The sequence below is a fragment of the Geotrypetes seraphini genome, chromosome 8 (genome assembly GCF_902459505.1).
Source record: "Geotrypetes seraphini chromosome 8, aGeoSer1.1, whole genome shotgun sequence".
NCBI classification, from domain to species: domain Eukaryota; kingdom Metazoa; phylum Chordata; class Amphibia; order Gymnophiona; family Dermophiidae; genus Geotrypetes; species Geotrypetes seraphini.
Window position 1 is genome coordinate 132,138,175 of NC_047091.1, and position 12,645 is coordinate 132,150,819.

The 12,645-nt window shown below is 43.3% G+C and overlaps 1 protein-coding gene across 5 annotated transcripts in view; it reads left to right on the forward strand.

Moving 5' to 3' along the window:
- Positions 1-12,645, forward strand: part of KLHL22 (kelch like family member 22) — a 35,651-nt gene that overhangs the window by 10,115 nt on the left and 12,891 nt on the right. For all 5 annotated transcript variants that reach the window (XM_033953773.1, XM_033953774.1, XM_033953775.1 and 2 more), the window contains one exon: positions 3,952-4,198. In XM_033953773.1, coding sequence (XP_033809664.1) covers positions 3,972-4,198 — 227 coding nt within the window. In that variant the 5' untranslated portion in view covers positions 3,952-3,971. The remainder of the gene's footprint in view (positions 1-3,951; positions 4,199-12,645) is intronic.

Consider the following 12,645-nt stretch of genomic DNA (forward strand, 5'->3'; position numbering starts at 1 on the left):
GCGGTATAGAAGAATAAAGTTATGTTATGATATATTATAAATCTTGGTATCCTCTGCAAAGGGGCAAACCTTTCCTTCTAACCCTTCAGCAATATCGTTCACAAACATATTGAACAGGACCCGCCCCAGCACTGATCCTTGAGGAACTCCACTACTCACCTTTCTTTCTTCCGAGCGAATTCCATTAACCACCATCCTCTGGTGTTCATTAACAGTTTCTAATCCAGTTCACCACTTTGGGTCCTAATTTCAGCCCGTCAAGTTTGTTCAAGATCCTCCTATGAGGAACCCTGTCAAAGGCTTTGCTGAACTCTAAGACTGTGGGGAACCACAAGTACATGGGGGCACTCGGAGAAATTGAAAGGGGACAGGTTTAGAACAAACGCTAGGAAGTTCTTTTTTACCCAGAGGGTGGTGGACACATGGAACGCGCTTCCGGAGGTTGTTATAGGCCAGAGCACGCTACAGGGGTTCAAGGAAGGTTTAGATAGGTTCCTAAAGGATAAGGGGATTGAGGGATACAGATAGAAGTAGAGGTAGGTTATAGGAATAGTCAGGGACCACTTCACAGGTCATAGGCCTGATGGGCCGCCGTGGGAGCGGACCGCTGGGCGCAATGGACCTCTGGTCTGACCCAGTGGAGGCAACTTCTTATGTTCTTAAGTAAATTATAACTAGCATATGTCCTTGATCAAATTCTCTGGTCACCCAATCAAAAAATTCAATCAGATTCGTTTGGCACGATTTACCTTTAGTAAAACCATGTTGCCTCAGATCTAGTATTCCATTAGATTCTTGGAATTTTACTTTCCTTTCTTTCAGCAACGCTTCCATTATTTTTCCAATAACTGAAGTGAGGCTTACTGGCCTGTAGTTTCCTACTTCATCTCTGCAACCACTTTTGTGAATAGGGACCACATCTGCTCTTCTCCAATCCCCAGGAACCTATCTCCAAAGATTTGTTGAACTAATCTTTAATAGGACCCGCCAGAACCCCTCTGAGCTCTGTCAATATCCTGGGATAGATCCTGTCTGGTCCCATTGCTTTGTCCACCTTCGATTTTTCAAGTTGTTCATAAACACTTTCTTCCGTGAACGACACGGTATTTACTCCATTCGTGTGAGTAACTTTGCCAGACAGTCTCGGTCCTTCTCCGGAATCTTCTGTGAACACAGAACAGAAGTATTTGTTTAGCCTATTTGCTTTTCCTCATCACACTTCACATATCGATACATATCATCTTTTAGTCTTGCAATTCCATTTTTTATCTTCATCCTTTTACTAATATATTTGAAAAAAATTTTGTCTCCCTTTTTTACATTTCTAGCCATTTGCTCTTCCGCTTGTGCTTTCGCCAGACGTTTCTCTCTCTTGACTTCGTTCAGTTTCACCTGGTAGTCCTTTCTGTACTCCTTGAATGTTTTTATATTTCACGAACTCCAACTCTTTTGCCATTATTTTCTCCACCACTAGTTTAAGAACCATATCGGTTTCCTTTTTCTCTTGTTTTTATTTATGTTCCTCACATATAATAACAGAATTAATTATAAGCATTTCTTGGGTTTCTGAGAATCTTCTGCGTTCATCCTGTGTTATCGCAAGATGTCTTCAATGCCTTGAACAGCAGCAAGGAGCCCTCTGTTAGAAGACATTCTCAGGATAAGTGTAAGGCAATGTCTGTTTTCAGCCACGGCGCACTAATCTTGGGACCGCGTCTAGAAGGCCTCCAAGCACGTACAGAAGTTGACCGATGACGTCGCATGCATATACATAACGTTATCGTGTTGACGTCCGCACATTCTCAGAGGCCTTCCAGATGCGGCCCTGATCTCAGGGTTTTTCCAAAACTCAGACAAACTGCCGGGTTTTGGAATTCCCTCCATCTGGTAACCCTAAAATTCCAGTACACCAGGGGCAGAGAGGAGAAGAGGTGCCAGCAATGACAGATGTGTAAACGACCTATCTCTCTCAGCATACCCAGAATCTCGCCGCAGTTCACAGTTTTGCAATACACTGGTGTAAGGTATGGGGTAGCTGAGGTGTAAGAAGCAGACAAAAACTGGGAACTTACTGCCTAACTGCTTCAACTTTGGGGTTTCCCTCATATTGTAAAGCTAAAGCAGGTTCAGACTGTATCAGATGTATTGCAAGAATGGAAAACCATTTTCACATGGTGTGTGTTGATGATCTGCAATGTATGATGGTTTTATTTTCCTTGTCCTACAAAATGATAGAGCCTCCATTTTGACTGCAGTGAAAGTTCTCTCTTCTATAGATTCTTAGGTGTCAAACTCAAAGCCCACAGGCTGAATCCAGTCCGCCTGTCCTTTTATGCAGCCTGCGGTGCAATGCGGTGTTTTCATTGCCGCTCCCAGTGTTATCTTCTGGCCGGCTCCCTCCTTCTCACTGCCGCAGTGTGCACAAAGCCGCAGGCAGCGGCTCCTACGCGCATCTCGCACTTGAACTGGAAGCCTTCCCTCTAGAGGGAAGGCTTTCAAATGAGGTGTGAGACACTCGAGGAGCCGCCACCCGTGGCTTTGTGCACACAGCAGCAGTGAGGAAGAGGGAGCCAGCCAGAAGATATCACTGGGGGCGGCAATGAAAACACGCATCGCACCGCGGGCCACATAAAACAGCCAGGTGTGAGCCGTCCAGAAGTTAAGACACCCGCCAGAGGGAGGCACTTGGTTGAGGCACATCATGGAGGGAGGGAGACAACAAAGGTAGGAGGAATGATTTTATTTTCAATATAGTAATTGAATTGTGACAACTTTGAGAATTTTCATCTGCTGTCTATTTTTTTGCACTGTTCAGGAAGAAATGCATTAGTTTCTATTTCTCTGGGGGTTGTACTGCATGCAGAGTCTTGAATCTTAGGGTTTCATTTGTATATATTAGTACTTATGACCATAAGAATTACCACTGCTGGGTCAGACCAGTGGTCCATCATGCCCACAGTCTGCTCACGTGGCGGCCCTCTGGTCTAAGACTAGCGCCATAGCCGAGACTAGCCCTATCAGCGTGTGTCCTTGTTCAGCAGGAACTTGTCTAACTTTGTCTTGAATCCCTGGAGGGTGTTTTTCCCTAAGACAGACTCCGGAAGATTGTTCCAGTTTTCTACCACTCTCTGGGTGAAGAAGAACTTCCTTACGTTCGTAAGGAATCTATCCCCTTTCAACTTTAGAGAGTGTCCTCTCGTTCTCCCTACCTTGGAGAGGGTGAACAACCTGTCCTTATCTACCAAGTCTATTCCCTTCAGTACCATGAATGTTTCGATCATGTCCCCTCTCAGTCTCCTCTGTTTGAGGGAGAAGAGGCACAGTTTTTCTAATCTTCTGCTGTACGGCAGTTCCTCCAACCCCTTAACCATCCTAGTCGCTCTTCTCTGGACCCTTTCTAGTAGTACCGTGTCCTTTTTCATGTACAGCGACCAGTGCTGGACGCAGTACTCCAGGTGAGGGCGCACCATGGCCCGGTACAGCGGCATGATAACCTTCTCCTATCTGTTTGTGATTCCCTTCTTTATCATTTCTAGCACTTTATCATTCCTAGCACTTTTAGTTTTCCTAGTACTTTTAGTTTTCGGTCCTGTATTTGCATAGGGGTTATCTGTGTTCTGGTAGGAATGAATGTTGAGGAGCATACAGTGTACTTTGTGTAGTTTAATTTTGTGGTTAACCATTATGTGTTGTTAATAAGATTATATTGTGTGTGTATATATGAAAAATGAATGGAAAAAATGGTGTTACAATTAGTACTATTATGGGGCGGGGTCTAGGGCGGAGATTGGGCAGAGATGGGTGGGGTCTGGCCCGTGACTTAGCCTCTATTTTGGATTTCAGCCCCTTAATGTCATTGAGTTTGATACCCCTGCTCTGCACTGAAGTTTACAAGAGTTTCATATATCTTTACATTTGAAGGTCTTTTATACAGTATATTTGTTTCTGTAGGAACTTGTCGAGCACAGCTGATGGCAGAGGATCAGGAACTGGTGCGGTCGCACACAAGCCCCTCAGAGCCCTTGTTGTCACAATATGCCTGCAAGACTTACCGGAGCACTGAGCACTCACAAGCCTTGTTGGGAGGACTGGTTTCTCTCAGAAACAGTGGGATTCTCTTTGATGTGGTCCTCAGATTAGAAGGAAAACCAATTGAAGCTCATCGCATTCTGCTGGCTGCATCATGTGACTATTTCAGGTCCGTCTTTAATTAAGCAACTTTCACAACTCTTTGCTTCCTCACATCTGTAGGCCCTTGCACTGATAAACCATAATAAAGATGCTTGGAGTGATCACTAAGCATTGACATGTGAATAGAATTAATCCTTATTAGTGCTATCTTGCATTTGGAGCAACACTGCAATCACAAGTTTTACATGCTATAAAATCAAATGTCATGAAAGACAAAATGGGGTAGTGTCTCTAAATGTTAGTTTCTTGCACAACATTGTGGGAAAGAATTAAGGGGGCCCTTTTGCCAACTTGCTTTGCATTAGATGCTAACACACCCCTAATGCAGCTTAAAATTACAAACCACGGGATGTGCTGAGGTGCCCTGCAGTAAGTGCCAAATGTACACACACCACTTGCTGAAAATATTTTACAAGTATATTTTTTGGAGAGGGAGTGTCGGGACAGAGAGTGGGTATTTCTGTGCTAATCAGTTCCATCATACCTGTGCTACATTATCGCACACTAACTGGGTAGTGGTAAATGCATATGTGTTAATTTTTTTAATGGCCATGCGTGTACATGACCATTAATACAGAAAATTTTAAAAATGTCAATTTTTACTGTTGCTCTAAAAATGGCCTTCCGTTATCATCTTGGCTGTACCATTCTGCACAAGTGGGTGTTATTCCCCTCCTTAACAGCAGATGGAAATAAAGAAAAAGCTAATCTTTACCATTATCCTCACCGGTATATCCTAGTGGTACTTTGCAGCATTTGTATGATCTAGGGTGGAGGAACCCGTCCTGTTAGCAGAACGGGGATTGGGACATTACTCCAATTTATTTCGTGGTCCCAAAGAAGGGCAGCTCCTTTCGATTCATTCTGGACCTCAAAGAAGTAAATGCTTGTCTGCGAGTCCATCGTTTTCACGTGGAAACCCTCCTCTGATCACCCCAGTCTGTCCAGGGAATTCTTGATGTTCTTGGATCTCTACACATTCTCATCATAGCCCATTATGAGATATCATCACTTTTGCATGCTGGGGCAGCACTTCTAGTTTCAAGCCTTGCCTTTTGGTCTGGCTACAGTGCCCTACACCTTTTCCGTGAAAATACAAACACACTTAAGGAACTAGCCCTACTGCTTCCTGTCCCACTGCAAACCAGCAGCAGAAAACTAATCAAGAAGGAGACCAAACACCTGCAGAGGAGTATTGCTTCGGTACCAGCATGTGGATCATGAAGTTCCTTGTTTATTGTACTGTGCATTATAAGTGACCTGGTGACACATTTATAAGGACTCTTGAGGCAATCCTGTTAGCTGAAACATGGCCTGTGTCAAAGTCATTTGAATGTCTGCATCATCTGGTTGCTAATAAAGTTCCTTTGGGTTTAAAGACCTGGTCTTTTCTGCTTTTTCAATTGTATGGCCTACACGTTTCATTACGCAGAGACTGATATCCCCTATTTTCTGCAGTGCCAGGACAACTGGCTGATTCAGTTTTGTTACTTTTCAGGTCATTTTCTTCTGGAGTCCTTGGGCTGGGTTGTGAATTGATTCAAGTTACCTGGTTCCATCTCAGAGCCTGAAACACCTAGGAGTCTGCTTCAACACTGCTTGGAGGATGGTTTTTCTTCCAGGGGACTGAGTGGTGAAGCTTTGGGCTCAGCCCCCAAGGTTTGGGATTACCTGCAGCTCTTGGAGTTCATTGAAGCAATGCTGGAAATTGTACCTTAGGCGAGGGAGCACATGTGCCCACAGCATTGGGCACTGTTGTCATGTTGGGCCCCTGTTTCTTAGGACTTCGAGTTTTCCTTGCCTCCCCTTTCAAAGTGAGAGTCAGTGTAGATTGGTGGGACAGTCCAGTTCACCTCCTGAAAGGGATGTGCTGTTGGAAATCATGGAATGGGGTTGGTCACCACAGATGCAAGTCTGTACGACTGGGGGGCCTGGTCTGCTCAGGAGGTAGCGTGCTTATCAACTACCTAGAGACTCAAGAGGTCCACCTGGCTCAGCTGGAATTTTTGCTTCTCCTCCATGGGATGGCAATCAGAGTGATGTTGGACAATGCCACCACAGTGGCCTATATCAAAAAGCAGGTTGGCAGCAGAAATCAGGCAGTGGCCTTGGAAAAGCTTGCCTCTGTTGTTGGGTGGAAAGTCTCCTACAGGTGCTGTCAGCAGTACATATTGTGAACAAGAAAAATATGAAGACAGACTTTCTCAACCACTCTCTTCTGGACCCAGAAGGATGGGAGCTGGGGGACGAAAACCATTCAGCTTATTCTGGACCAATGGGGCTCCCCAGTCTTTGACCTGATATCTTCCTGTGAAGGTGGACTGCTGCTTCAGTCACTGGTACAGTCCTGGCTGTAGGAGGAGCTTCTGTTAGTTCTGAGAAAGGAAAGATGTTAAACTTTAACTGTGAGAGCCACAGAAAAAATAGTTAGTAACATAGTAGATGACGGCAGATAAAGACCCGAATGGTCCATCCAGTCTGCCCAACCTGGTTCAATTTAAATTTTTTTTTTTTTTCTTCTTAGCTATTTCTGGGCGAGAATCCAAAGCTTTACCTGGTACTGTGCTTGGGTTCCAACTGCCGAAATCTCTGTTAAGACTTACTCCAGCCCATCTACACCCTCCCAGCCATTGAAGCCCTCCCCTGCCCATCCTCCTCCAAACGGCCATACACAGACACAGACCGTACAAGTCTGCCCAGTAACTGGCCTAGTTCAATCTTTAATATTATTTTCTGATTCTAAATCTTCTGTGTTCATCCCACGCTTCTTTGAACTCAGTCACAGTTTTACTCTCCACCACCTCTCTCGGGAGCGCATTCCAGGCATCCACCACCCTCTCCGTAAAGTAGAATTTCCTAACATTGCCCCTGAATCTACCACCCCTCAACCTCAAATTATGTCCTCTGGTTTTACCATTTTCCTTTCTCTGGAAAAGATTTTGTTCTACGTTAATACCCTTTAAGTATTTGAACGTCTGAATCATATCTCCCCTGTCTCTCCTTTCCTCTAGGGTATACATATTCAGGGCTTCCAGTCTCTCCTCATACGTCTTCTGGCGCAAGCCTCCTATCATTTTCGTCGCCCTCCTCTGGACCGCCTCAAGTCTTCTTACGTCTTTCGCCAGATACGGTCTCCAAAACTGAACACAATACTCCAAGTGGGGCCTCACCAATGACCTGTACAGGGGCATCAACACCTTCTTCCTTCTACTGACTACGCCTCTCTTTATACAGCCCAGAATCCTTCTGGCAGCAGCCACTGCCTTGTCACACTGTTTTTTCGCCTTTAGATCTTCGGAAACTATCACCCCCAAGGTCCCTCTCCCCGTCCGTGCATATCAGCTTCTCTCCTCCCAGCATATACGGTTCCTTCCTATTATTAATCCCCAAATGCATTACTCTGCATTTCTTTGCATTGAATTTTAGTTGCCAGGCATTAGACCATTCCTCTAACTTTTGCAGATCCTTTTTCATATTTTCCACTCCCTCTTCGGTGTCTACTCTGTTACAAATCTTGGTATCATCTGCAAAAAGGCACACTTTTCCTTCTAACCCTTCAGCAATGTCACTTACATACATATTGAACAGGATTGACCCCAGCACCGAACCCTGAGGGACTCCACTAGTCACCTTTCCTTCCTTCGAGCGACTTCCATTAACCACCACCCTCTGGCGTCTGTCCGACAGCCAGTTTCTGACCCAGTTCACCACTTTGGGTCCTAACTTCAGCCCTTCAAGTTTGTTCAACAGTCTCCTATGAGGAACTGTATCAAAGGCTTTGCTGAAATCCAAGTAAATTACATCTAGCATATGTCCTCGATCCAGCTCTCTGGTCACCCAATCAAAAAATTCAATCAGGTTCGTTTGGCACGATTTACCTTTTGTAAAGCCATGTTGCCTCGGATCCTGTACCCCATTAGATTCAAGGAAATACACTATCCTTTCTTTCAGCAACACTTCCATTATTTTTCCAACAACTGAAGTGAGGCTCACCGGCCTGTAGTTTCCTGCTTCATCCCTGTGACCACTTTTATGAATAGGGACCACATCCGCTCTCCTCCAATCCCCAGGAATCACTCCCGTCTCCAGAGATTTGTTGAACAAGTCTTTAATAGGACTCGCCAGAACCTCTCTGAGCTCCCTTAGTATCCTGGGATGGATCCCGTCTGGTCCCATCGCTTTGTCCACCTTCAGTTTTTCAAGTTGCTCATAAACACCCTCCTCCGTGAACGGCGCAGAATCTACTCCATTTTCTCGTGTAACTTTGCCAGACAATCTCGGTCCTTCTCCAGGATTTTGTTCTGTGAACACAGAACAGAAGTATTTGTTTAGCACATTTGCTTTCTCGTCATCACTCTCCACATATTTGTTCCCAGCATCTTTTAGCCTAGCAATTCCATTTTTTATCTTCCTCCTTTCACTAATATATCTGAAAAAAAATTTTTATCTCCATTTTTTACATTTTTAGCCATTTGTTCTTCCGCCTGTGCCTTCGCCAAACGTATCTCTCTCTTGGCTTCTTTCAGTTTCACCCTGTAGTCCTTTCTGCTCTCCTCTTCTTGGGTTTTTTTATATTTCATGAACGCCAACTCTTTCGCCTTTATTTTCTCAGCCACTAGGTTGGAGAACCATATCGGCTTCCTTTTTCTCTTGTTTTATTGATTTTCTTCACATAAAGGTCCGTAGCCATTTTTATCGCTCCTTTCAGCTTAGACCACTGTCTTTCCACTTCTCTTATGTCCTCCCATCCTAACAGCTCTTTCTTCAGGTACTTTCCCATTGCATTAAAGTCCGTACGTTTGAAATCTAGGACTTTAAGTATCGTGCAGCCGCTCTCCACTTTAGCCGTTATATCAAACCAAACCGTTTGATGATCGCTACTACCCAGGTGAGCACCCACTCGAACATTAGAGATACTCTCTCCATTTGTGAGGACTAGATCCAATATCGCTTTTTCCCTTGTGGGTTCTGTCACCATTTGTCTGAGCAGAGCCTCTTGAAAGGCATCCACAATCTCCCTACTTCTTTCCGATTCCGCAGACGGAACATTCCAGTCCGCATCCGGCAGGTTGAAATCTCCCAACAGCAGAACCTCCTCTTTCCTTCCAAACTTTTGGATATCCACAATCAGATCCTTATCAATTTGCTGCGATTGAGTCGGAGGTCTGTAGACTACACCCACATAGATAGAAGTTCCATCTTCTCTTTTCAGAACAATCCATATCGCTTCTTCCTCTCCCCAGGTCCCTTGCATTTCGGTCGCTTGGATATTGATCTTTACATAGAGAGCTACTCCTCCACCTTTATGACCATCTCTGTCCTTCTTAAAAAGATTAATGTCTTATTAAAGAAATGACAATTTTGCATGAAGTAAAACTCTTTATATTGTATAAATCTTTCCTTTTAACTGTTAAAGGAAAGATTTATAAAATATAAAGAGTTTTACCTCATGCAAAATTGTCATTTCTTTAATAAGACATTAACTATTTTTTCTGCTGCCCTCACAGTTAAAGTTTAACATCTTTTCTTTCTCAGAACTAACACATTTCAATCATTATATTGAAAATAAAATCATTTCCCCTACCTTTGTTGTCTGGTGACTTTATTTTTCTGTGCTTTTAACTACATTCCCAAGGCCTTCTTGTCCATTTACTGTTTTTCTCTCTGTCTTCACTTTCTACCTTGTATCCATCTTTGGCATTAACTTAACATTCAATTTTTCCATTTTTCTGCTTTCTTCTTAAAATCTACTTTTCCATGTCTTACCTTCCCTTCAAGTTTCAAGTTTTCAAGTTTATTAGGTTGCTTGTTAAATCGCTTAATCAGATTTCTAAGCGATGTACAATAAAATATACATGTAAGGAAACAACAACATTACATACAATTTCAATTATAACGTAAACAAAGGGTAAGAGGGAAAGAAATACATTTTTTTATAGTAAAGAAAGAACTTACAGGGAGAACACATAAGGAGATTAAAAAATGGGTAAAAAATAATTAACTAGAGTAACACTGTGTAATAAAATTTAATTAATTTGCAAATGCGTCTTTAAACAAAAAAGTTTTTAATTCGCTTTTAAATTTCCCAAACACTTTCTCCTCCCGTAAAAACATGGGAAGCGCATTCCAGACCTGGGGAGCTGTACATGAAAAGATAAATTGTCTTCTTGTGTTAATTACTTTTAACGTAGGAATTGATAAAAGGTTCCGTTCACTAGATCTTAAAGTTCTTTTAACAGAATATGGGATAAGTAGTCTGAATAAAAATGCTGGAGTCTTATTTTCTAATGTTTTAAAGATAATAGTACATAATTTGTGTGTAATTCTGTGTATGACTGGCAGCCAATGAGCCTTTTTAAGGAGTGGTGTCACATGATCGAATTTTTTAGATTTTGTTATTAATTTAATGGAAGCATTTTGAATAATTTGTAAACGTTTAATTTCTTGTAACGTAATTCCTGTAAATAATGAATTGCAGTAATCGATTTTAGACATCACCAGAGAGTGAATAAGAATATTAAGTGCTCTAGGACAGAGGAATTTAGAAATGGATCGAATTTTCCGCAATCTATAGAAGGTGGTTTTAACAATACTACTAATGTGATCATGATAATTGAGTTTATTATCAAAAATTACTCCTAGAATTTTAGTATTTTTAACTAATTGAAGAGGAATATTTTGAATCATAATAGGAGTAACTAAAGAAAAGTTTTCCTTCCAAGGAAACAGCATGATGTTTGTTTTTTTGATATTGAGAGCCAACCTGTTTTTGTCAAGCCAATGATGAATTTGCTCCAGTTTCTCATTAATTGTCAAAATTTCATTTATGTTGTTATTATTTAGGGGGTACAATAATTGAATATCATCGGCATAGGCAAAAACATGAAATCCTATAGATTGACATAATGTCAAAAGAGGTGCCAAGAATATATTAAAAAGTAAAGGTGAAAGAATTGATCCTTGAGGAACCCCATATGATGTTTGTGAAATTGAAGAAGAAGAATCATTAAAGATTACTGTAGATGTGCGATTACTGAAGTACGATGTAAACCATGCTATCTCTCTCACCTTCTCTCTCTATTTCCATGGTCTGACATCTCTTTCCTTCATTTCTCGCCCTCCCTCCTTCCTTCCTTTCTCCTGGTCTGGCATCTGTCTCCTTCCCTCCCCCCCCCATGTCCTGGCATCTCTCCCTCCCCCTCTATGATCTGGTATCTTCTTTCCTTGTTTCATTTCCCTCCCTCAAACTTGGCATCTCTTGTTCCTCGCCTCTCCCTTGTCTTCCTTCTCCCTCCTTCCCTCTCCCCAATTGGGTGCAGCAGTATTTCCTTTCCCCCCTTCCCTGTGCAGTAGCAGCATTTCTCTTTCACTTCCCCCTCCCCTGTGCAACTGCATCATTTTTCTTTCTCTCCCCCCTCCCCTGTGCAACTGCAGCATTTTTCTTTCTCTTCCCTCCTCCCCGTGCAGCAGCAGTTCTCTTTCTCTTCCCCCCCGTGCAGCAGCAGCATTTCTCATTCTCTTCCCCCCTCCCCCATGCAGCAACAGCATTTCTCTTTCTCGTCCCCTTCCCCCTATGCAGCAGCAGAATTTCTCTTCCTCCTCCTTCCCTGGACGCGATGACTACCTTCCTGTAGTCTTTTTTTCTATTCAAAGCCGCAGGTGGCGGCTCCTCACGCAATGCGCGCCTGTGTCGGAAGCCTCTCTGACGTGATGTCAGAGAGGCTTCCGATGCAGGCCGGATCACGTGAGGAGCTGCCACCTGCGGCTTTGAATAGAAAATAGACCGCAGCAAGGGAACCGACTCTCGATCATCACATGCAGACCGCGGGCCACAGAATAGTACCTGGGGGGGAGCCACGAGTTTGAGACCGCTGGTCTAGAGGATCTCTGAACTTTGTTCTGTCTTGTCAAAATCTGTATCTCACTTGAGGGAGATTGTTTCCCTTCTCACAGTTCCTTCTTTTCTTCCTAAGGTAGTGTCTTCTTTCCATGTGAATCAAGAGGTTTGTTTGCCTTCCTTTTTAGCAGAAGGCTGTGCTCCAGTTATGCTAAGGCAACACTGGTGTATGAAAGAGAAGGTTAAGCCTTGTAGTGCTCTGATCACGGTTGTGCTAGCTTTTCTCCAAGCAAGTCTCGACAAAGGCCTTGTAGTGGCAATCCTCAGGGTCCAAGTAGTGGGCCTCTTGTGCTTCAGAGTCCATGGACACAAAGATCCACTGGCTTCTCAACCAGACCACCAGATTCCTAAAGAAGGCACTAAGGCTCAGACCACTGGTAAAACAACCATTTCTGTCTTGGAACGTGGTTTTCAATGGCCCCAGTCAGATTCCTTATGAGTCTATTCAAGAAGTATCCTTGTTGGATCTTTCTATCAAGACCGTTTTCCTTGTGGCCATTGTGTCAGTGAGATGAGTCTGAGCTGCAGGCCCTGTCGTGCAGGGAGCCCTTCCTCAA